The sequence below is a fragment of the Nycticebus coucang genome, chromosome 20 (genome assembly GCF_027406575.1).
Source record: "Nycticebus coucang isolate mNycCou1 chromosome 20, mNycCou1.pri, whole genome shotgun sequence".
In the NCBI taxonomy this organism is placed as follows: domain Eukaryota; kingdom Metazoa; phylum Chordata; class Mammalia; order Primates; family Lorisidae; genus Nycticebus; species Nycticebus coucang.
The window spans coordinates 31,028,876-31,054,960 of record NC_069799.1 but is presented as its reverse complement, the minus strand read 5'-3'; the positions used below and the strand labels follow the sequence as shown (position 1 = coordinate 31,054,960).

The 26,085-nt window shown below is 40.9% G+C and overlaps 1 protein-coding gene across 1 annotated transcript; it reads left to right on the top strand.

Moving 5' to 3' along the window:
- The first annotated feature begins 203 nt into the window (after positions 1 to 203).
- On the top strand, positions 204 to 25,476 carry LOC128572900 (zinc finger protein 595-like). Its single transcript, XM_053573041.1, has 4 exons — positions 204 to 366; positions 20,852 to 20,978; positions 21,757 to 21,852; positions 23,180 to 25,476. Exons 1-4 carry the CDS (start codon positions 364 to 366, stop codon positions 25,474 to 25,476), a joined length of 2,523 nt encoding a protein of 840 aa, XP_053429016.1. The 5' UTR covers positions 204 to 363.
- Positions 25,477 to 26,085: the final 609 nt, after the last annotated feature.

Genomic DNA, 26,085 nt, shown 5'->3' with positions numbered 1-26,085 from the left:
TCATTGTCCTTGTCCTTAATTTAAAAAAAGGGGGGGGGCTGTGGTGAAGAAACTGTTAGCCTTCTTGCCTCTTTCAGTCTCTTGTTGGACGGCATTCTTGTCACTCAACGTTAGGGAGGTGGGGCCTGAGGACCTGTCCAGTCAGGGATGCTCCAGAATGAACTGTCCAATCAGATGCACAGCTAGAAGGAAGAAGGCGGCTCCGGGAATCCAGAGCAGCCTTTCACTGATCTGGGCTACCCTCTTCAGTTTTTTCGTGTCCTGGACAATCCAGGTGTCTCTACGGCCGCCTCTGTCACCCTGTGAACTGCAGGTACCGGGAGATTTGTAGGGACGACACCGGGACATCCAGGAAGCTGGGAAATGGTGAGTACCGGAGACTGGGTGTCCTGAGAGGGGGAGGAGCGTGGTTGGGGCCAGAAGTGAGTGTGGCGGAACCTGGCAATTTCACTTCAGTTTTACAGTCTTCAGACTGAAATTTGCCACTGGCACCTTTGGCTCTCAGACCCTGTGAGCAAAAGGTGGAGTGGGGCAGGCAGCGGGGACTACTGCTGCGGCCCCTTCCCGAGTTGGTTAATTGGACCAAGGCCCAGAGCTCTCTTGGAGCAACAGTGTGCCTGGAGCGCCGGGTGTTCCTGCCACGTGGTGACAGTGGAAGAGTCCTCAGGAAGAATCCTAACTGGGTGTGTGGGGCTTGTTTCTGGGAGAGGCTGTAGTCCGTGGGGCCCCCAATCCCTCCATTCTGTTAAAAATAAACTTAGGGCCGGGAAGGGTGGGTCAGGCTGTTGCCAAATCAAAAGTGGCTCGGTTGCCTGTAATCCTAGTTAAACACAGAGACAGGAAGTTGATTCGTGAAAAGGCTTCATTATCGGAAAGGCCGGCAATTCTGGGGAGCAGCGGGAGTAATTTTTTAAAATATTTTGTCTGTGTAACACATTTTAAGAATTTGTATAGGGGATAATTTCCAAAGTATATTAAAAATATACTTATGTGATTAACAGCATTTGGGTAGTTAAAAATATGTAACAGTCAAAAACTTATCGAAGAAAATCATCAAAAAAATCATTAAACATGCTATGAACTTGTTCTATAGTGCCTCATTACTTCCTTGGGTTTCTTTTCTCTTTTTTTAATCTTTATTCCCTATTTCTGATTTGGCCTGTTTGACTGACTTACTGCTCCTATGTTTTCAAGTGCATTCTCAATTCACAAATAGCTAAGAAGGTGTGGGGGTGTCTGTGTCTACCATAGTCTCTACTATTATTTATTTTATTTTCATGTCTATGAAATTGATTTCAAATGGAAATAATTTCTTGAGACCCAGTGCAAGGAGGAGGAGATAGCCTGAGTGGAAGTGGTGGAAAATTAGAAACAAAGACACCCAAGAAATATATAAAACACACATGAGGGTAGAGATAGGATGGGGTCGGAAGGTCTGTCTGCAGCCAGCACGGAACTGTGGAAGCAGCTTTTATAAAGTATCTTTAATAAGGTAAATATTAACATCTGGGGTAAGGATTAACTTTAAAGAGGAAAAGCTGTAATAAGGAAAGTATGTAGGGGCTATGTGACTTCTGGCAGTTGAAAAGAATGTTAATCTAGGACAAGTGGCTGGGGGGTGGGGTGGGGGAGTCGTTCCCTAGAGGCTTCCGCTGGCTGTGATGGGCCCTGGCCACCTCACAGCCCCTTCCCCACAATAATTGTTATGATTAGTTAAGCTCACATGGGTGCTGTGCTTTTAATTTTGTTTTTTGAAATTTGTGAAACAGCGGGTACATATGAATGGTATGCAATGTATTTTGTAACATAGTAAAAAGCTTGCAACTTACAGCATAAAGGTTTGGATTTAGGTATCGTTGGGTCATTATGAGAATCCTTTAGCTAGGAAGTGTTGGATATTCTGAAAAATGTTATTTGTTGTATTTTTTGGACTATGTCTTTTATACATTTTAAGTTATTTTTCTTTTTTGAGACAGAGCCTCAAGATGTTGCTGTGGGTAGAGTGCTGTTGCATCAAAGCTCACAGCAACCTCCAGCTCTTGGGTTTAAGAAATTCTCTTACCTCAGTCTCTAAAGTAGCTGGGACTACAGGTGCCTGCCACAATGCCTGGCTTTTTTCTTTTTCTGTTTTTTTGGTTGTAGTTGTCGTTGTTTGGCAGGCCTGGGATTTGAATCTGCCCTCTCTGGTGTATGTGGCTGGCGCCTTAGCCGCTTGAGCTACAGGCGTCGAGCCTTTCTTTTTTTTTTAAATTAATTAATTTTTGTTGTTGTTGTTGTTGTTTTTGGCCTGGGTGGGTTTGAACCCACCACCTCGGTATATGGGGCCGGCGCCCCACTCCTTTGAGCCACAGGTGCCGCCCCCAGCCTTTTTTTTGTTTTTGAGACAGAGTCACACTATGTCACCCGTGGTAGAGTGCTGTAGTGTCACAGCTCACAACAACCTCAAACTCTTGGGCTTAAGTGATTCTTTTACCTCAGCCTCCCAAAGAGCCGGGACTACAGGTGACCATCTCAACACCCCACTTACTTTTGTTGCAGTTGACATTGTTGTGTAGCTGGCTGGCACTGGGTTCGAAGCCACCACCCTTGTTTATGTGGCTGGCGCTGTAACCTCTGTGTTATGGGCACCGAGCCCATTTCAACTTATTTTCAATGAATTGCTAACTGTTAGATAAATCGAAGCAGTATTTATTTTTACATCTATGATTGTGTTTTAATAATCAATAATGGCTACTTGATTTTTTTAGTGTAACTTCTTGTACTTATTTTAATTCAATGTTCAGCATTTATGGCTTGAGAAATTGTATTAAGGACCTTAATGATGTCATAGGCAAATGGATTAGTCTTCAGGTTGAGTTCAATAGCTAGTGTTGGTAAAGTGGTGTATTTAGCAGTATTACAAAGATGTAGTTGGCTATGATAGTTTTCAGGGAGGTTAGTATCTTAAGTTTAGACTGGTTGGACTTAAAAGTTTTGTACCCAGGGTAGAAAAGGAGTTAATCTTAGTGAACAAGGTTTTCCTATGTTGTAGCAGAGATATATGAAAAAGCCTGGGTGCCATGTAATAAGAACTATCTTCAGGTTAAGATGGCGTGTGTCTTGGCACAAGGTACAAAGGCAGTTAAGTTACAGTTAAATAAGGAATTATTAAGATATGGGAAAGGGCACCTTTTAAAGTTAATATATTTATGATCAGTAGTTACAGTTTTCACTAGTATAGCATTTATTTCACCAAAATGGGTCAAGGTTCTGGGGTAAGCACACAGCTGTGTATGACAAGTCTTAAGATGACTGGGGATTGTATGTCTTCAGCCTTTTCTTTTAAAGAGACAGTCTCATTTGTCACCCTCAGTAGGGTGCGGTGACATCACAGCTCACAGCAAACTCCAGCTCATGGGCTTAGAGGATTCTTTTGCCTCAGGCTCCCTAGTAGCTGGACTACAGGTGCCCGCCACAATGCCCAGCTATTTTTTTGTTGGTGTTTGAACACTCCACCCTTGATATATGGGGCTGGCGCTCTACTGAGGACGCAGGTGCCTCCCAATATTTCTTTAGTCTTAATGTGGTGTTTCCTCCAAGAGAGGCAGTCTAGTTTTTGTGGGCCTCAGCTGCTTCTCAAGTGAGTCCTGGACGTTTCACTGCTATGATGTCATCTACAGAACTTTTCCTGGACTAGCCTACTTTTGTTTCAGCTGTTTTTCTCAGGCTGGTCTTTCCAGGCTTTGAGTTGGACTTGGTTACCAAGATAAAAGAGATGTAGGTGTTATCTGGGGTCTGGGAAGAGAGAATTTGGGCACTTGCTGCATTTGTTGTACATACTTTTGTACTTTAAGATTATATTCGGCTTGCCGTGACATTTAAATTGAGACTGCCTGGAAGGGTTTATAATAAACAACTTGGTAAGGATTTAATTTGACCCTGCTTTTAGGGACTACCTTAATTCACAGTAGTTGGAGGGATAATACCTGGTTTTAATGTAAATGGATCTCCTGGAATTGTTTGGCAACGTTTTCTATTAGTATATGATTTATTTTCTTTTTACTTTTGCTAATGATTTAGGTCTATAGGCTTTGGATGTGGGTATTTGAGTGAAATCTATCACCTAGTTTTCTTTTTTTTTTTTTTTGTAGAGACAGAGTCTCACTTTATGGCCCTCGGTAGAGTGCCATGGCATCACACAGCTCACAGCAACCTCCAACTCCTGGGCCTAAGTGATTCTCTTGCCTCAGCCTGCCGAGTAGCTGGGACTACAGGCGCCCGCCACAATGCCCGGCTATTTGATTGCAGTTTGGCCAGGGCCGGGTTTGAACCCACCACCCTCGGTATATGGGGTCAGTGCCTTACCGACTAAGCCACAGGCGCTGTCCTATCACCTATCACCTAGTTTTCAAACAGCATTATCTTATGGTAGGGTCAGTGTGTTTTTTTATATATGTTCTCTGTTTAGGGGTTGTTTCTTATACAAAGCAAACACTGAGTATTTGTTTTTGATTGTCTGGGTGAGTTGCCTGTTTACAACTTACTGGGGAAGGAACTCAGTTAAGGCTGTTATCTTTTTTATTTCTTTTCTTATAGGTGGGATTGAAATCAGATAGGTTTAGAGGTGGCATTAAGTGGGCCGTTATTGTCAGTCTTTCAGCTTGCTTTGGTGCAGTGTCACCCTCTGGTTTTCTGTTGGCACAGGATTAAGTCTTTTCTGGTGTCCTGTGCAATGCGTGACTGTCACTGTGCGGGAAACAAGGCAGTTTCTAATAGTTGTAAAACTGAACTGTTTTTTTTTTTTTTTTTTGTAGAGACAGAGTCTCACTTTATGGCCCTCAGAAGAGTGCTGTGGCATCACACAGCTCACAGCAACCTCCAGCTCCTGGGCTTAAGCGATTCTCTTGCCTCAGCCTCCCGTGTACCTGGGACTACAGGCGCCCACCACAACGCCCAGCTATTTTTTTTGTTGTTGCAGTTTGGCCGGGGCTGGGTTTGAACCCGCCACCCTCGGCATATGGGGCCGGCGCCCTACTCACTGAGCCACAGGCGCCGCCCAAAACTGAACTGTTTTTAACAAGTATTTTTCCCTGCCCTAGTAATCTCCCTTTTTTTCTATATGGCATATTGAGTATGAAGAATTAGATAAGAAAATTTGAAGTCCATGTAATGTTTAGTGTTTTTCTTTTTGACGTTCTAATGTTCTGGTTAGGGCCCTTAGTTCAGCTTTTGGGCTGATGTCCCTGGTGCAGGGGCTTTCATTTCTAGCAACCTTTCTGCAATCACTACTGTATCACTTGCCCTTCGTGTTCCTTTTTCAATATAACTGCTTCCGTATATACATGGAGTCCAGTCTACCTCTTTGGAAGGGTTGTCTGACAGAATCTCCTTGGCTAGAAAAGACTTGTTCAGTTACCACTAGACGTTCATGTTCTTTTGGTTCTTGATTAAGGTTAGTAGGTAGAGGGGCTGGGTTCAGTCCACCTATCACTTGCAGTTGTATTTCAGGGTTAGTAAGTAACATAGTGTAGGGAGCACAGCAAAACTTGCCCTTTTCCCTTAGTTGTTTCACCGGCGCCTGTGTCTCAGTGAGTGGGGCGTTGGCCCCATATGCCGAGGGTGGTGGGTTCGGGGGGACCCAGCCCCGGCCAAACTGCAACAGAAAAATAGCCGGGCGTTGTGGCGCGCGCTTGTAGTCCCAGCTCCTCGGGAGGCTGAGGCAAGAGAATCGCGTAAGCCCAAGAGTTAGAGGTTGCTGTGAGCCGTGTGACGCCAAGGCACTCTACCCGAGGGCGGTACAGTGAGACTCTGTCTCTACAAAACAAACAAACAAACAAACAAAAAAAAAACCTGAAAGATCAGTTCACAATTATGGCAGATTATTAAGAGTAAGGTTTCGGGCGGCGCCTGTGGCTCAAGGAGTAGGGCGCCGGTCCCATATGCCAGAGTTGGCGGGTTCAAACCTAGCCCTGGCCAAAAACCAAAAAAAAAAAAAAAAAAAAAAAGAGTAAGGTTTCTTTCCACATACTGTGCAGAAGAGGGGAACTGCAAGAATTATTACCCAGTGGCTGAATGATAGTCAGAGACTTTTATAGATGCCTTTTAGAAGGGATGGTGGAGAATATGCAAAGTATAGGTGCACCGAAGTGGTTGCTAGGGAGTGGATGTGTAGATGGAGGGAAACAAATTCACATGTAAATTAACGTGAGAGACAGGTTTTATAGTTTAAATGATTTGGGGCCAGGTCTCTAGCATTGAGAAAAGGAAGTCTGCAGCCCCTTTTGTTTCCCAATCAGGTTAATCAGTTTTTAGAGATAGAGGAAAATTTCTAATGTTTTTCTGAACATGTTGCAGTTTGGCTGGGGCCGGGTTTGAACCCGCCACCCTTGGTATATGGGGCTGGCACCTTACCAACTGAGCCACAGCTGCCACCCTGTTCTCTGAACATGAATGGCCTTTAATTCAAAGCCCAGAAGCTGGAGTTTGCTGAGAGCTATGTGACACTCTGGCACTCTACTGGGGGCGACAATAAAGTGAGACTGTCTCTACAAAAAAAAGTTTAATTGTTTAGACAAATATGCTGCTGGTCTGGGAATAGTGCCAAGTTCTTCCATCAGTACTCCAAGACTAAATCCCTGTCTTCTGTCTTTAATGCACATATAGAAATAGCTTACACAGACCAAAAGCAGAGGCCTTAGATTAAGTTTCTACAGTTAAGTTTTAACTCTTTAGTTTGATACAGAGGAGAATTTTCCTTCTCTTTTTTCTTTTTTTGAGACAGCGCCTGAAGCTATCACTCTGGGTAGAGTGCCCTGTGTCACAGCTCATAGCAACCTAAACTCCTGGCTTAAGTGATTCTCTTGCCTCAGCCTCCTGAATCGCTGGGACTACAGGTTGCACCGGCTACAATGCCCAGCAATTTTTTGGTTGTAATTGTCATTGTTTGGCAGGCCCAGGCTGGATTCTAACCCGCTAGCTCTGGTATATGTGGCTGGTGCCTTAGCCACTTCAACTACAGGCGCCACTCATTTTCCTGTGCTTTCAAGGACTCATATTGATAGAGGAAGATGAGGCCCAGTGGAGAGAAAGAGCACCCAAACACCATGTTTATAAGAGGAAGGGTTTTATTCACTGGCTGGGAGCTTATGGCATAGAAGAATTCCAAATGGCCGAGCTCCCTGACTGGCTTGATCTTTTCCTTTTTATTGACAATCAAAAAGTTCCAGCCCACAGTTACCTTCCTCATTGTCCAGTTTGAATGAAGTGGTAGATGCTATTCCAGCCCCCACAGAACTACAGGAATTCACAGAAGTGGAAATTTCCAAGTTCCAGGAAGTTAAGTTTACAAATTCCCAAGAGCTGAGTCACCATAGATACACCCTGCAGATGTATCCTTATGGTCTCCTTGAGAAGACCTGTTTTAGACCACAGCTTTCTCGGGTAACCTGTCTCAATATAAGGGTTTAGGGATTAAGCCATAGTTAGGAATCCACACTTGGTAGAAAATTATCTTATCTAGAAATCCCTAAAGCTGTTGTAGTGATTGGAAAATATAATTATTTTATTTTATTTTTTAATAGGCTACCTTGTCCAGAACCAAGAAACTCACTTTCTACATTGACGGTTGAGCTTTTTACTTTTATACCCAATAGCACCCTTCAGCAAAATGGTTCAGTGTTAATGTTGTGTTATTTAGGCATTCCTGATCATCCGGGCCAGTGATTAATAATTTACAAGTTTTTTTTTTTTTTTTGTAGAGACAGAGTCTCACTTTATGGCCCTCGGTAGAGTGCCGTGGCCTCACACAGCTCACAGCAACCTCCAACTCCTGGGCTTAAGCGATTCTCTTGCCTCAGCCTCCCGAGTAGCTGGGACTACAGGCACCCGCCACAACGCCCGGCTAAATTTACAAGTTTTAACGTGCATTGTAAGTTAAGCTACAAAAAGATTGTGGGGGTGTTCATTTCTACTAAAATGCCTGTAATCCTAGCACTCTCTGAGGCCAATGTGGGTGGATTGCTTGGGTTTTGGAGTTGGAGACCAGCCCGAGCAAGAACAAGACCCACAGCTTGGTGCCCATAGCACAGTGGTTACGGTGTCAGCCACATACACCAAGGGTGGCGAGTTCAAACCCGGCCCAGGCCAGCTAAACAACTGCAAGAAAAAAGTAGCCAGACATTGTGGTGGGAGCCTGTAGTCCCAGCTACTTGGGAGGCTGAGGCAAGAGAATTGCTTAAGCCCAAGAGTTTGAGGTTGCTGTGAGCTGTGACGCCACAGTACTCTACCCAGGGTGAGAAACTGAGACTCTGTCTCAAAAAATAAAAGAAAGAACAAGATCCATCTCTAGTTTAAAATAGAAAAATGAGTGAGAGGTCATGTACGACAACTGTAATCCCAGCTACTGGGTGAGAGGTTATTCCAAGTTGTGAACAAAAGAAAATTGAGTCCAGATTCTGTGTGGGCAACATGGCCTTTATTCACTTGCATGCACGTAGGCTAGGTTCAAAAAAGAAGTCAGCACATTGGTTAAGGCAGGGTGGGAATATAAGTGTTTGGGAAGATGGGGATTGGTACATTTATTCCTTCCTGGGCAGGACTTGTGTGCCCTTGTTTTTGTGGTCCTGTTCTCGGTTTTTGCCCTATCATTCAGATCATTTTAGTCTATTATAAGGAGGTGCAGGGCAGTGCCTGTGGCCCATATGCCTGTGGTATATAGGGTGCCAGCCCCATATACCAAGGGTGGTGGGTTCAAACCTGGCCTCAACCAAACTGCAACAAAAAAATTGCTGGGTGTTGTGGCAGGTGCCTGAAATCCCAGCTACTCTGGAGGCTGAGGCAATATAATCGCCTAAGCTCAGGAGCTGGAGATTGCTGTGAGCCGTGAAGCTATGGGACTCTACTAAGGGTGACAGAGTGAAACTCTGTCTCTAAAAAAAAAGGTCTTAAATGACTCAGCTTCTGGGCTTGACCTCTGCTTTTGCATAAAGATTTGGTCCTAAGATTTTTAGTTTCTTTTATAGGCCAATAGCTCAACCAATACTTGAACAAACTCTACACTGCCCTCTCTCATGGGTCCTTGATAGCGCCTGTCTTCTGATTATTTTCATTCCATAAACCCTCTTTCATGCTGTCTCTGTGGTGACTGTCAGTGTCTCCTTAAATTATGTCCATGAGTTCAAGGAAGCATCCCTAGACCTGTTGTAAGAACAGATGGAAATTAGAAATACCAGACGAATACCCCAATTTGAACATAAAGATTTTGCCTTCTTCCTCTTCCTTAAAGGTTTTAATTTAGAAAATTTTGTATGTAAGTGTTTTTTTCTGCCTCTTTGAAATGTAAGTACATAATTTTACCAGATAAATAATCTTCTTACCTCCTTTTCAAATTCAGGTCTGTCTTTCTCCAGGGCTCAGGACTCATTGCTTTGAAATATAAATAGTCCAGGAGATAGCAACCTTTGTCAGAGTTCCTGTTGTGGTGCAGGACCTCCCGTTAGTATTCCTCTGGCTCCTTGTTTGCAAACTATCTTCCATAATGTAGACAAGTGAAGATTTTTCTGTCCTTTGAATATAGTCCAGTACAAACATAAAAGGCCTTTCCAAGTATAAGGTGAATTCAGGGTGAAATATATATTACCAATGGTGCTGTCAAGTCTTGTAAGTGAGGACTAATTATGGTGACTTCGTTGATCTTCACAATCTCCGAGATGAACATCACACTTTGTTTTAATTGTGTAATGTGGCAGTTCTTTTTCTGTCTACCATTTTGAAGGGTATTTTGGAATTGGAAATAATTCTCTTTGTAATTATAAAGTATTTTTACATACCATCCAGACTTACCACATATGATATAAACACAGAAGAGTCCCATGGAGTGTTACTCTAGGGGGCGCTTTTCTTTCTTTCTTTCTTTTTTTTATTGTTGGGGATTCATTGAGGGAACAATAAGCCAGGTTACACTGATTGCAATTGTTAGGCAAAATCCCTCTTTCAATCATGTCTTGCTCCAATAAAGTGTGACACACACCAAGGCCCCACCCCCCTCCCTCCATCAATCTTTCTGCTTTTCCTCATATTAAAATTAATTGTCATTAATTGTCCTCATATTAAAATTGAGTACATAGGATTCATGCTTCTCCATTCTTGTGATGCTTTACTAAGAATAATGTTTTCCACTTCCATCCAGGTTAATACGAAGGATGTAAAGTCTCCATTTTTTTAAATAGCTGAATAGTATTCCATGGTATACATATACCACAGCTTGTTAATCCATTCCTGGGTTGGTGGGCATTTAGGCTGTTTCCACATTTTGGCGATTGTAAATTGAGCTGCAATAAACGGTCTAGTACAAGTGTCCTTATGATAAAAGGATTTCTTTCCTTCTGGGTAGATGCCCAGTAATGGCATTGCAGGATCAAATGGGAGGTCTAGCTTGAGTGCTTTGAGGTTTCTCCATACTTCCTTCCAGAAAGGTTGTACTAGTTTGCAGTCCCACCAGCAGTGTAAAAGTGTTCCCTTCTTTAACATCCATGCCAGCATCTGCAGTTTTGAGATTTTGTGATGTGGGCCATTCTCACGGGGGTTAGATGGTATCTAAGGGTGGTTTTGATTTGCATTTCTCTAATTAATAGAGATGATGAACAATTTTTCATATATTTGTTAGCCATTCGTCTGTCCTCTTTAGAGAAGGTTCTATTCATGTCTCTTGCCCATTGATATATGGGATTGTTGGCGTTTTTCATGTGGATTAATTTGAGTTCTCTATAGATCCTAGTTATCAAGCTTTTGTCTGATTGAAAATATGCAAATATCCTTCCCCATTGTGTAGGTTGTCTCTTTGCTTTGGTTATTGTCTCCTTGGCTGTACAGAAACTTTTCAGTTTAATGAAGTCCCATTTGTTTATTTTTGTTGTTACAATTGCCATGGCAGTCTTCTTCATGAAGTCTTTTCCTAGGCCAATATCTTCCAGTGTTTTTCCTATGCTTTCTTTGAGGATTTTTATTGTTTCATGCCTTAAATTTAAGTCCTTTATCCATCTTGAATCAATTTTTGTGAGTGGGGAAAGGTGTGGGTCCAGTTTCAGTCTTTTACATGTAGACATCAAGTTCTCCCAATATCATTTATTGAATAGGGAGTCTTTCCCCCAAGGTATGTTATTGTTTGGTTTATCGAAGATTAGGTGATTGTAAGACGTTAGTTTCATTTCTTGGTTTTCAATTTGATTCCAAGTGTCTATGTCTGTATTTTTGTGCCAGTACCATGCTGTCTTGACCACTATGGCTTTGTAGTACAGACTAAAATCTGGTATGCTGATGCCCCCAGCTTTATTTTTATTACTAAGAACTGCCTTAGCTATACGGGGTTTTTTCTGGTTCCATACAAAACGCAGAATCATTTTTTCCAATTCTTGAAAGTATGATGTTGGTATTTTGATAGGAATGGCATTGAATAGGTAGATTGCTTTGGGAAGTATAGACATTTTAACAATGTTGATTCTTCCCATCCATGAGCATGGTATGTTCTTCCATTTGTTAATATCCTCTGCTATTTCCTTTCTGAGAATTTCATAATTATCTTTATAGAGGTCCTTCACCTCCTTCGTTAGGTATATTCCTAGGTATTTCATTTTCTTTGAAACTATGGTGAAGGGAGTTGTGTTCTTAATTAGCTTCTCATCTTGACCGTTATTGGCGTATACAAAGGCTACTGACTGGTGGACATTGATTTTCTATCCTGAAACATTACTGTATTTTTTGATGACTTCTAGGAGTCTTGTGGTTGAGTCTTTGGAGTTCTCCAAGTATAAGATCATGTCGTCAGCAAAGAGGGAGAGTTTGACCTCCTCTGCTCCCATTTGGATTCCCTTTATATCCTTGTCTTGCCTAATTGTATTGGCTAGAACTTCCAGCACTATGTTGAATAGTAAAGGTGACAGAGGACAACCTTGTCTGGTTCCAGTTCTGAGATGAAAAGATTTTAGTTTTACTCCATTCAGTAAAATATCGGCTGTGGGTTTGTCCTAGATAGCTTCAATCAATTTTAGAAATGTGCCACCTATGCCTATGCTCTTCAGTGTTCTAATTAGAAAAGGATGCTGGATTTTATCAAATGCTTTTTCTGCATCTATTGAGAGGATCATATGATCTTTATTTTTGCCTCTGTTAATATGGTGGATAACGTTTATGGACTTCCGTATGTTAAACCAGCCTCATATCCATGGGATGAAACCTACTTGATCATGATGAATGACTTTTTTGATGATAAGCTGTAATCTATTGGCTAGGATTTTGTTGAGAATTTTTGCATCTATATTCATGAGTGAGATTGGTCTGAAATTCTCCTTTTTGGTTGGGTCTTTTCCTGGTTTAGGTATCAGGGTAATGTTTGCTTCATAGAATGTGTTGGGGAAGATTCTTCTTCCTCAATTTTTTGGAATAATTTCTGCAGTACAGGAATAAGCTCTTCCTTGAAGGTTTGATAGAATTCTGGTGTGAAGCTATCTGGACCAGGGCATTTTTTGGTTGGAAGATTTTTTATTGTTTCTTTAATCTCAGTGCTTGAAATTGGTCTGTTCAGGAGCTCTATTTCTTCCTGGCTAAGTATAAAGAGAGGGTATGATTCTAAATATTGATCCATTTCCTTCACATTGTCAAATTTCTGGGCATAGAGTTTCTGGTAGTATTCAGAGATGATCTCTTGTATCTCTGTGGGATCAGTTGTTATTTCCCCTTTATCATTTCTGATTGAGGTTACTAGAGATTTTACTTTTCTATTTCTCGTTACTCTGGCCAAAGTTTATCTATTTTATTAATTTTTTCAAAAAACCAACTCCTTGTTTCATTAATTTTCTGAATGATTCTTTTGTTTTCAATTTCATTGATCTCTGACTTGATTTTGGATATTTCTTTTCTTCTACTGAGTTTAGGCTTAGATTGCTCATCTTTTTCCAATTCCATAAGATGGCTTGTGAGATTGTTGATGTGCCTTCTTTCTGTTTTTCGAATGTAGGCACCTAAAAGTGATTAATTTTCCTCTCAAAACTGCTTTTGCAGTATCCCACAGGTTTTGGTAGCTTGTGTCTTCATTGTTGTTATGCTCAAGGAAGTTAATGATTTCCTGTTTTATTTTTCCTGCACCCATCTGTTATTCAACTGAAGATTGTTTAATTTCCATGCCTTTGTGTGGGGTTAAGTGTTTTTGTTAGAGTTGAGTTCCACCTTTAGTGCCTTATGGTTTGAGAAGATACTAGGTAAAATTTCAAATCTTTTGATTCTGTTTTATTTATTTTGTGTCCCAGGATATGATCAGTTTTGGAGAATGTTCCATAGTGTGATGAGAAGAATGTATATTCTTTATCTTTGGGACAGAGTGTTCTATATGCGTCTATCAAGCACAGTTGTTCTAGGGTCTCATTTTTTTTTTTTTTTGGCCGGGGCTGGGTTTGAACCTGCCACCTCCGGCATATGGGACTGGCGCCCTACCCCTTGAGCCACAGGCGCCGCCCTCTAGGGTCTCATTTAAATCTCTTATATCTTTGTTTAATTTCTGTTTAGAGGATCTGTCCAGATCTGTAAGAGGAGTGTTAAAGTTCCCTGTTATTATGGTATTATCAGATATCATATTGCTCAGACTGAGTAAGGTCTGTTTCAAGAATTAGGGAGCATTTAAATTTTGTGCATAAATATTTAGAATTGAAGCGTCTTCTTGTTGTATTTTTCCCTTGACCAATATAAAGTGACCATCTTTGTCTTTTTTGACTTTAGTTGCTTTAAATCCACATGTATCTGAAAATAAGACTGCAACTCCTCTTTTTCTTCTGAATTCCATTTGTCTGAAAATGTCTTCCAACCCTTGACTCGTGTTTTTCATTTGTCTTTTGAAGCCAGGTGTGTTTCTTGTAGACAGCAAATTGATGGCTTGTGTTTTTTAATCCAGTCAGCCAATCTATGTCTCTTCAGTGGGGAATTCAAGCCATGAACAATTATTGAGATAATTGATAAGTGTGGTAGTATTCCTATTCATCTTATTTTGTGAGAGTCCATTGTTTAGTTTTATCTTTTGCATCAGTGTGGAGGTTAGGTTCTGTCCTTAATTTCTGAATTCTCACTTTGCTGCTGATCCATTGTGATGGTCAGTGTGTAGAACTGGTTGAAGTGTTTCCTGTAGAGCTGGTCTTGTTGTGTCGAATTTCCTCAATGTTTGTATATCCATAATGATTTGATTTCTCCCTCAGTTTTAAAGCTTAGCTTAGCAGGGTACAGAATTCTGGGCTGGAAATTGTTCTGATAAGTAGATTAAAGGTAGATGACCATTGTCTTCTTGCTTGGAAAGTTTTATTAGAGAATTCTGTGGTCAGACTGATGGATTTGTCCTTGTAGGTCAACTGGCGCTTACTCCTGGCAGCTTGTAGAATCTTTTCTTTTGTCTTGACTTTGGACAGGTTCATCACAATGTGTCTTGGAGAAGCTCGGTTAGAGTTGAGGCGACCTGGGGTCCGATATCCCTCTGAAAGGAGTGTGTCAGAATCTTTGGTGATATTTGGGAAATTTTCTTTTATAATATTCTCTAGTATGGCTTCCATTCCTCTGGGGCATTCTTCTTCCCCTTCTGGGATTCCTATAACTCATATGTTGGAACGCTTCATAAAGTCCCATAATTCTGACACTGAATGTTCTGCTTTCTCTCTCTTCTTTTCTGCCTCTTTTACTATCTGTGTTATATCAAGAACTTTGTCTTCTACCTCTGAAATTCTTTCTTCTGCATGGTCTAACCTGTTGCTGATACTTTCCATTGCATTTTTAAGTTCCCTAATTGACTGTTTCAGTTCCTTCAGCTCTGCTATATCCTTTCTATATTCTTCATATCGTTCCTCTCTTATTTGATTTTGTTTTTGAATTTCCTTTTGGTTATTTTCCACTTTATTAGCAGTTTCCTTCATTGTTTCCATCATTTCTTTCATTGTTTTCAGCATGTGTATTCTAAATTCCCTTTCTGTCATTCCTAACATTTCTGTATAGGTGGAATCGTCTGCAGTAGCTACCTCATGGTCCCTTGGCGGGGTTGTTCTGGACTGCTTCGTCATGTTGCCTGGAGTTTTCTGCTGATCTTCCTCATGAGTGATTTCTTTTATCTGTTTCCTTGCCCTAATTTTCCTTTCACTTCCTCTTGCTCTTTAAGTTCTCATGCCTGTGGACTAAGGGTTCAATGAGTCCTTTTGGTACAGGATCAGAAAAATGAGAAGGTTGAAGAACAAGAAAGGGATGAAAGAAACGAGGAACGAGCGAAAAGAAAAAAAATAGAGAAAGGAGAGGGGGTGGGTAAAAGGAATATTGACAAAAAGAAGAGAGGCACAGAAAGAGGGAGGCAGAGCGATATAGATGTACAGTAGGGTACTTTGACACAACCGTAAAAAAAACACACCTTCTGGGGGTACCCAATTGGGTGTTTCCCTTGAGGTCAGCAGCTCTTTGCTAACCTGATCAGACACAGTACCCCATCTCCACCAAGTAGAGAGGAAAGACAAAAATGCTATAAATCAAACCAAAACAAGGAAACAGAAAACTTTACGGGATAAAATTTGGTGAAAAACCAAGTAATAATGGTAGAAACACTGGCAAAAATGAAGTTCTAGTTATTGAAAAAGGCAGCAATGGGAAATTATAATTAAACTAGAAAAATTGAGAAAGAAAAAAATCTGTATGGAAAAGGTTGAAATGGAAAAACAAAACAACACGAACAACATCAAAATAAACAAAAAAACAACACAACCAAAAACAAAGCAATATGTGTATGTTGTTGAATATTGTCTGGGCAACGTGATCTTCTGGCGTATGAGATGTTAATCACAGTACTGATACGACTGGAGGCTGCTGATTTCTCAAACCCCAGCAGGTAGACACCCTAAATCTCTCTTTAGCCCACTTAAAAGGCACTTTGAACTTGTAAACTTGCTGAGCAGAAGCTTTCCCAGGAAAGTGCTTGTCACTGGAATCAGTGCTGAAGTGGCTATCCACTTACCCAGTGTACCAAAACTGGTCTCACTCTGCCCCTGAGGGTTAGGGCTGTAAGGCAGCTCATACCCCGGACTTAGGCTACTCAGTTGATAGGTTACCAGCTCCCGCCAGATTCTTGTTCTGCGACCCTGAGGACGAAGCTTTCCAGGGCAGATCACTCACAATGGCTCCCTGTGGCCCACAGCCAAGCATTATTAGCTCCGTCTGGCTCAGCAGCTCAGACTGGGGTCCTAGACAATGGCCATAGTTATCCGCACTCCCGCTCAGGCTCTCCCCAAAGTAGTTCAACTGAGTGCCAAGTCCAAAGATACCAAAACAGTTCACAGGTAAGGCCTTTCCGGTTTGCAGTCTCCAGCTACTGTACTTAGAGTTGCCTGCGGGTTTAGACCAATTGAACAGACGCGAGCACTTGCAGGTTTTCCACTGTTTTAGTCCTCCTCTTGGGGTCTGGAAGTCTCTCACTGACTCCCTGTATCCTCACAGGGATGATGATAGGCAGATCCCATCAGCCAGAGATGCCTGGAGTCCTATCTCCGCAGACTCACGGTGCCCAGATGCAAGGAAGCTGTTACATGGCCTCCATCTTGCTCTCTCCGCTAGGGGGCGATTTTCATCGCAGCCTACCTGTCACAGCTCACAATTGTACAGCAAAGTGCATGGTGTCCCAAATAATGAAGCCACAATGGTCTGTCTGCCTATTTTCAATATCTATTCTTGAGCAGTTGTAGTACACAGTGTTACCAAAAATGCTCCTACAGTCACAATACATAGGGAAAATAGAAAATTACAGCTCTATGTTATATCTCTATTTATAAAATAGTTGTTAAGAAATGTCACAAAACAGGCTGGGAGTGGTGCCTCACGCCTGTAATCTTAGCACTTGGGGAAGCAGAGGTGGGTGGATTGCTTGAGCTCATGAGTTTGAGAACAGCCTGATCAAAAAATGAGATCCATCTCTACTAAAAATAGAAAAACTGAGGCAAGAGGATCGCTTGAGCCCCACTTGCAGGTTGCTGTGAGCTATGATGCCGCCACACTCTATCCAGGGCAACAGCTTGAGTCTCTGTCTCAAAAATGTCACAGAACATTTACAAAGTATTCTGTATGGCTTAGCCACCTCTTTGTAAAATTGATATTATTAGACTTGCAACTGATCCTGGGAGTATGAGGCTACAAACTTAAGCTGGATCACATATGTGCATCGAGTACACTTGAAGAATTTCCACTTCCCTATTTCTTCTTTTTCCTACTTCCCATGTATGTACCCAGGGCCCTAGCTGCATCCACATGTGACCAAGACTCAAATTTGCAGTTTGCAATTTTCAATTCAGGTTTTTATTCAGATACTACTTCCTTCTGTCAGCTCTAGAAATTTTAAAGGTTCAGCACAGAATGCTATGTTTCAAGATTGTGATGGCTGGTCTTCCCTGGAAAAAGAGGATTTATGTTATTATGAAAGTGTGGCAAAAATAAATAAATAAATAAATAAATAAATGGTGTTGGCCACTGAGGTGCCTTGCACCTATAAGGTCATACTGTGGGAGGCTGAAGGTGGTGGATTGCTTGAGGTCAGGAATTTGAGACCAAACTCAGCAAGATCCAGACCCTGTCTCTGGCCTCTGTAGTCCCAACTATTCAGGAGGCTGAGACAAGATCCTTTGAGAGCAGGAGCTGGAGGTTGCTATGGTGGCCAAGACGCTCTACGGAGAGTGACAAAGTGAGACTCTGTCTCAAAAAAATTAAATAAATAAAAGTGTTGAGCAGAAGGGAATCTATGGTGTCTTTACTTTCTCCAGCTGAGTGTTACTATAGTCTAGGAGAAGTAACACTAGCAATATGTGAAATTGTCAAAGAAGCCACTTCATGCACCCACTTAAAAGCAGCAAAATCTGAGGCAAACCCAACGTTTACAAATCATTTCTGAAACCAAACTCAACATACAGGGGTTGTTGGAAGAAAATGCAGGTTATTCAAGAGCAACATGGAGAGATGGCTGAAAAATGTTGGAAAGACCACCTCATGTTCCTCAGCTGACCAAAAGGTGGTGAAAGGGGAAAGAAGCTTGGGAAACTGTGCAGGAGCTTTCTATGTGTAGGTGCCCCTGGCTTGTTGCAAAGGTTACTTGCCATCTGGCAGTATGCTGGACCAGGACTGAAGTGGAGGTTTCCTTCAGGCGGAATTCTGCAATCTTGATTCTTTGGTTAATTGCTTAAACACCCATTCCTAAAATTCTTAAACAAGTACATACATAGCCATTGTAAAAAAAGTGACTATTTGTTTCAAGATAGAGTAATTGCTGCTATTGCAGGATCTCATACTTAGAGAGGCCCAGGATACGGAATACCTTGTGTGGGTAATAAAGCCTGGGAGGTGATAGTTACCTGAGTGGTTCTCAGCCCAGGCTTCCAGGTAGGATTCCATGGCCAGTTTGAAGAAATGCCATCATCTGTGATTCCACCTTCCCACAAATTCTATTAGTCTGGATTGTGTCATCCACATGGCTTTAATTATTATCCCCATGTGATGTTAAGTTTAGGCCAGTGTCAAGCATGAGAGTTTTAAAATGTGTTGAGCCTTTTCTCCCAAGGGAGGTCACAGGGCCTGCCCTGCTTGTGCTTCATGGGGACAGGACAGCACCACCAACGTTCCATTGCCATAGCTGAAATTGCTCGCAGGGGAGGGGACCTGAGGGCAAAAAATATGAAAGTCACACTTTGGTCTTTAGGTGGAAGCTCCTTGTTCCCGATTGTCTCCTGTAATAAAGAACAGGAAAGGGTATATATATATATATATATATATATATATATATATATATATATTTCTTTTGCTTCAAGGTTTCTCTGCCTGTGGATGTGGTGGGAGCAGGTGAAGGGGTTGTGCTCATGCCTTTAAAGCCATATTATCAAGATGAAGGTGGAATATATATCTGGATAATCTCACCTGAGAAGGAAATCAAGGGCAGGCAGGGAAAGAGAAAGAACTGGTTGCTTCTCAGCTAAATGTGTCCTAACACAGGGCTGTGACTATCTTTTCTCCTGCAATATCTCACGTTTAGAAGTTGGAAATCTTCTCTACTTGTGATGTTCCTGCTTAATGAGCTTGTTTCAAATACTCTTTTGCCCTTTTCTTGTAACAGTGAAAAGCCTCTGAGAAATCCTTCTCCCCTCCGTATACAGCAGTGTCTGCTCTCCATTCTCTCCATCCAAATTCCCATATGCCCTGGAGAATTTTCATCACAAATTTATGTTTATAAAAAATTATGTTCTGTAGTTCTGCAAATTTTCCCTTGTGCCTGTTTTAAATGGAAATAAGTGGATCCCCATATTACCTGGTGTGGATGATGTTGGGTCATTGGATATTAGCAAAGCAGGGGACTACGTACTGCTCAGTTTCAGTCCAGAAGCCCCCTCGGTGCTGTGTAAAATAAGGTGACACATGCAGTTTACAGAAGATGGCATGAACGGCCTAAAGTAACTCAAGGTTCTCAAAATCAGAATTATTAGAAAAGCCTTGCTTTCTCGGATGCTAAAGAAGAGTTTTTAAAGACAGCATTAGAGATTAGAAGATCCGGCAGATATCTGTACCTTCAGTGTTTTTTTTTTGTTGTTGTTGTTTGTTTTTGTTTTTTTTTTTTTGAGACAGAGTCTCAAGCTTTCACCCTGGGCAGAGTGCCTTGGTGTTACACCTAAGAGCAACCTCTAACTCTTGGGCTTAAGCGATTCTCTTGCCTCAGCCTCCCAGGTAGCTGGGACTGCAGGCACCTGCAACAATGCCTGGCTAATTTTTGGTTGTAGTTGTCATTGTTTAGCAGGCCTGGGCTTGGATTTGAACCCACCATCCCCGGTGTGTGTGGCTGGCACTCTCACCGCTGAGCAACAGGCACCAAGCCTGTACTTTCAACTTTGAAAAAAGATTTTTAAGTGGTTTTTATCAGAATATGATTAAGTACTTTGGGGAGAGTATCAACTCATGCACATTCTGAGATTCTCTTTTTATACCTTGTTTGGAAAATAAAGGCTTTAATGGTTGTTTACTGGATCAACATTCAACTGGGATAAATCCAGTCTGACATGTGATAAAGTATTATCATGGAACAGAAATACTGGCATCCCTGTTGAGCTTGTTGGAAATTCAAAAATAAAGCTTCACCTAAATTCTTCTGAATAAAAACTGCATTTGAGGCTTGGCGCCCATAGCACAGTAGTTACTCGCCAGCCACATGCACCAAGGCTGGGTGGTTCCTGCCCGGCCCATGCCAGCTAAACAACAGTAACAACTGCAACAAGAAAATAGCCAGGCTTTGTGGTGGGTGCGTGGAGTCCCACCTACTTGGGAAGCTGAGGCAAGAGAATTGCTGAAGCCCAAGAGGTGTGAGCTGTGACACCATTGCACTTTACCGAGGGCAATATAGTGAGACTATTTCTCAAAAAAAGAAAAAAAAGAAAAGAAAACTGCATTTGACAAGATCTCCAGTTCATGCTTGCACACGTTAAAATCTTAGGGCTTCCATTTACTTCACCATGATATTTTCACGTAAGAAATACGCACAGCTTATAGTGTATGATGTAAGTAGGCGCAAGAATCAACATGCCTGTATTGTTGGCCTTATTTTTGCATTGTAAAGCCAAAAAGCACAGTGTCTATACTGGGGTTGTGGATATTATCCCACCATCTATTCTCAGTGTTAGAGAGCACATGAGGGACTATCTCTCTGCTATACTTATCACATTAATACCATTCAGTCATGTAAGTCAAAAGAAGTTCTCACCCACTCATTTATGTAAAAATGAAATTGAGTCTTCTCATGGCATCATGATGAATATTGTTGTTTTTTAGATTTCTAGTTTTTTTTTTCCAGGAACTATTGACCTTCAGAGATGTGTCTATAGAATTCTCTATGGATGAGTGGGACTGCCTGGACCCTGCTCAGCACAATTTGTATCGGGATGTCATGTTAGAGACCTACAGACACCTGGTCTTCCTTGGTGAGGATAACTTACATACACATTTCTTAACTGTACACTAAGCATTTCAGATTGTTTCTCTGTAGGTGGGTTTGGGGAGATTCTTCTTTGACTTCATTAGTTTCAGATTGTTGTTTCTAAGGAAAACATAAGTTCTTGGTATAGAAAAGAGAATATTTCAGATGTTATCTTGGCATTAATCTTAGTCTTTTTTTTTTTTTTTTTTTTTGTAGAGACAGAGTTTCACTTTATGGCCCTAGGCAGAGTGCCATGGCATCACATAGCTCACAGCAACCTCCAACTCTTGGGCTTAAGCTATTCTCTTGCCTCAGCCTCCCAAGTAGCTGGGACTACAGGTGCCCGCCACAACACCCGGCTATTTTTTTTGTTTGTTTGTTTTTGCAGTTCGGCCGGGGCCGGGCCTGAACCCGCCACCCTCGGTATATGGGGCCGGCACCCTACCGACTGAGCCACAGGTGCCGCCCAATCTTAGTCTTTCTTGAGCTGATAAATATCCTTCGCTACATTGATGGTAATTTCAAAAATGTAGAGGCTTATAATTGTTGCCCATACCTTTAAGTCTAGTTTGTAGCCCCAAATTTTATTTCCATAGTACAAAGTAGTTTAGCATTTTAAATTCTTTTAAAATATTGTAATGTTTCTGTCAGAAACCTCTATTTTTAGATTATTCTTTTAGGATCCCTAAAATGATGTGTTCTCTATTCTACAAAGGTTCTAGATTGTTTACTGATGAAGTCCAGTAAGCGTCATGTTATCATTTTTTTTTCTAATGAAACAGGGCTTGCTGTGTCTAAGCCAGATCTCATCACCTGTCTGGAGCAAAGGAAAGAACCGTGGATAGTGAAGACTCACCAGACAGTGGTCAAGCACCCAGGTAGGTTGGAGTGAATGAAGCAGATAACTCTGGTCAGAGGTCCAAAGTTCAAGGAGGAAACCACGCAATGCAATGTGATTAGGGAAACTCCACTTAATTGGAAATGAGTTCTGGGAAACCTGGGTTTCTTTCTCTTGTTACATAAAGGCACCTCTGTTCTTGTTTTCATTTCTTATGTTTATTTTCTCATTGAGACAAAGGCTCACTGTATTGCCATCAGACCAGCGTGCCATGGCATCAGCCTCGCACAGGGCAGTCTTAACTATCTTGGTTCAAGTGAAGGTTCGAGGCATTTAAGTATACATTCTGAAATTGTTTTGCCTGTGGAGTTTTGTGGCTATTTTCTAGCCGAAGCATTTTCCCCACATATCCAGATAAGAGCTTGTAATCACTTGGTAGACCTCAATCTGTTGTTGTCTTGGAGTCTCTCTGGTGCTGTAACAATATTTTACCTTTGCTTTCAGTTTTATGAAAACTGCACCATTCTTGGGCGGCGTCTATGGCTCAAAAAAGTAGGGCGCTTGCTACATATGCCGGAAGTGGTGGGTTCAAACAGAGCCCCAGACAAAAACTGCAAAAAAAAAGAAACAAAAAACTGCACCATTCCCTTCAGCACTCTCCCTCATGGGAGACAAAACCTATTTTTAGAAAAGCCCTGAAAAGCCATTAGAGTTAATTTAGGTCTCTATTTTTCTTTTGAGGAAAAAGTTTACTTTCATATGGACAATGCTGTTTTCAGATGCGGGAACGACTGTGGTCTATAAGTAGAACAAACTTGTCTTCCCATATTTTGCACCTTTTGTCATTATCATTGTTTTTCTTATTTTATTTTATATAGTTATATATTTTTGAGACAGTGTATCTTTCACCACGGATAGAGTGCTGTGGTATTATAGTTAACAGGAACCTCAACCTCCTGGCCTCAAGAGATACTCTCGCCTTAAGCTTGTTAAGTTGCTGGGGCAACAGGTGTCTGCCACTCGCCCCACTAATTTTTTCTAATTTTGGTATAAACAGGGCTCAGACTGCTCTCAAATGCCTGTGTTGAAGCAATCCACCCACTCACTGTCCCACAGTGCTAGGTTTACAGACACTATCCACTGCATCTGGCCTGTACATGCCTCTTCACATTGTGCTCACCTGCTGGGCTGAAAATTTTCACTTCATTCTTATAATCCCTAAAATGCAGTATATATTTCTTACATGCTGTCCTATACCATCTTGCTACTATGCTGGGCATAATTTTACAGACAAAATTTGTAATGTATATTTATTCAATTGTGATGAAATTCAATGACATAATTTTGTATTTTTAAATTTCTTTCAGTTATATGTGATCATTCTACCCAGAGCAATTCAAAAGTGCTTGGCGTGAATATTTTATTACCAGTGATAATCCTGAGAAGATATGAAAAAGATAGCCCTGAGAATTTAAACTCAGTAAAAGACTGGGATAGGGCGTGTGAGTATAAGCAGCAGAAAGTATGTTACAATGGAGTGGACGGAAGTTTATCAGCTATGCATGGTAAAACCTGCGAATGCAGTAAATGTTTCAAAGTTGTCAGAAAATTATCAAATACAAATAGATGTAAGATGATATGTACCAGGGAAACAACATTGGAATGTAAAAAATATGGGAAAACCTTAAATCTATGCTCAAACTTTGGTAAACATAAGATAAACCATTTTGTGGAAAAGCAGTACAAATGTAAAGATTGTTGCAAAGTCTTTAAATCTTGCTCAAGACTGTCTAAGCACGGGGTAGTTCATACTGCAGAGAAAATTTCCCATTGTGAGAATGATGACAAGCGTCTTAGCCACAGCTCAAAATATTCTAACTATAAGACAAATTATAATGTGGAGAAGCCCTGCAAATGTAAAGAATGTGACAAATCCTGTAACGATGACTCATCCCTTTCTGTACATAAAAGAATTCATTCTGGAGAGAAACCCTACAAATGTGAAGAATGTGGAAAAGCCTTTCACCAGCACTCACACCTTTCTGTACATAAAAAAACTCATTCCGGAGAGAAACCCTACAAATGTGAAGAATGTGGAAAAGCCTTTAAACAGTACTCATCCCTTTCTATACATAAAAGAATTCATTCTGGAGAGAAACCCTACAAATGTGAAGAATGTGGAAAAGCTTTTAATGACGCCTCAACCCTTTCTACACATCAAAGAATTCATTCTGGGGAGAAACCCTACAAATGTGAAGAATGTGGCAAAGCCTTCACCCGGTACTCACACCTTTCTATACATAAAAGAATTCATTCTGGAGAGAAACCCTACAAATGTGAAGAATGTGGCAAAGCCTTTAAGGATTCCTCAAACGTTTCTGTACATAAAAGAATTCATTCTGGAGAGAAACCCTACAAATGTGAAGAATGTGGAAAAGCCTTTTACAAGCACTCACACCTTTCTGTACATAAAAGAATTCATTCTGGAGAGAAACCCTACAAATGTGAAGAATGTGGAAAAGCCTTTAACCAGTACTCAACCCTTTCTGTACATAAAAAAATTCATTCTGGAGAGAAACCCTACAAATGTGAAGAATGTGGAAAAGCCTTTAAGCATTCCTCAAAACTTTCTGTACATAAAAGAATTCATTCTGGAGAGAAACCCTACAAATGTGAAGAATGTGGAAAAGCGTTTTACAAGCACTCAAACCTTTCTGTACATAAAAGAATTCATTCTGGAGAGAAACCCTACAAATGTGAAGAATGTGGAAAAGCCTTTAAGAATTCCTCAGCCCTTTCTGTACATAAAAGAATTCATTCTGGAGAGAAACCCTACAAATGTGAAGAATGTGGAAAAGCCTTTAAGCATTCCTCAAAACTTTCTGTACATAAAAGAATTCATTCTGGGGAGAAACCCTACAAATGTGAAGAATGTGGCAAAGCCTTCAACCGGTACTCACACCTTTCTATACATAAAAGAATTCATTCTGGAGAGAAACCCTACAAATGTGAAGAATGTGGCAAAGCCTTTAAGGATTCCTCAACCCTTTCTGTACATAAAAGAATTCATTCTGGAGAGAAACCCTACAAATGTGAAGAATGTGGAAAAGCCTTTTACCGGCACTCAAACCTTTCTGTACATAAAAAAACTCATTCCGGAGAGAAACCCTACAAATGTGAAGAATGTGGAAAAGCCTTTAACCATTACTCAACCCTTTCTGTACATAAAAGAATTCATTCTGGAGAGAAACCCTACAAATGTGAAGAATGTGGAAAAGCCTTTTACCGGCACTCACACCTTTCTGTACATAAAAAAACTCATTCCGGAGAGAAACCCTACAAATGTGAAGAATGTGGAAAAGCCTTTAACCAGTACTCAACCCTTTCTGTACATAAAAAAATTCATTCTGGAGAGAAACCCTACAAATGTGAAGAATGTGGAAAAGCTTTTAACAAGTCCTCAACCCTTTCTATACATCAAAGAATTCATTCTGAGGAGAAACCATACAAATGTGAAGAATGTGGCAAAGCATTTAAATATTGCTCAAACTTTTCTGTACATAAAAGAATTCATTCTGGAGAGAAACCCTACAAATGTGAAGAATGTGGCAAAGCCTTTGCACAGTGCTCACACTTGTCTGTACATAAAAGAATTCATTCTTGATAGAAACCCTATGAATGGCAACAATGTGGCAAATTCTTTAATCACTACTCACACCTTTCTGTACATAAAAAAAATTGATTCTGGAGAAAAAGGTTACAAATATGAATACTGTGGCAAACCCTTTTACTCAGAGTCAAACCAGCCTGTACATTAAAAGAAAATGAGATAACATGGAAACCCTAGAAATGTGAAGAATGTGGCAGGACCTTACTTGGTGTTTGTAACTTAATGAAGGTTATAGGAATTTATACTGGAGAGAAATTCCACAATTGTGAACGGTTTGGTGATGCAGTTAACCAGAGCTCAAAGTTTACTACACATGAAAATTCATATTGGAGATTAATCTTACAAATGAGAATAATATGCAAACGTTTTAACTGATCCTTGGCCCTTAGTAAACATAAGAGAAATCATGTCAGAAAAATCAGAATATGAAGGTGTGTGGAAGCTTTATGCCAGAAATCACAATTTTCTGTACACAGTAGAATTCATGTTGAACAGAAAGGCTATAAATGTGAAGAAGGTGACAAATGTTTAACTTCTGCTCAAACCTTTCTCTATGAAATTTATGACAGAACAAAACCCCTTCAACTCTGAAGACAGTGTCGA

Coding starts and splice junctions, on each gene's coding strand:
- LOC128572900 (XM_053573041.1), top strand. Junction 20,979..21,756: donor CAGACACCTGGTCTTCCTTG/GTGAGGATAACT, acceptor CTAATGAAACAG/GGCTTGCTGTGTCTAAGCCA. Junction 21,853..23,179: donor GACAGTGGTCAAGCACCCAG/GTAGGTTGGAGT, acceptor AATTTCTTTCAG/TTATATGTGATCATTCTACC.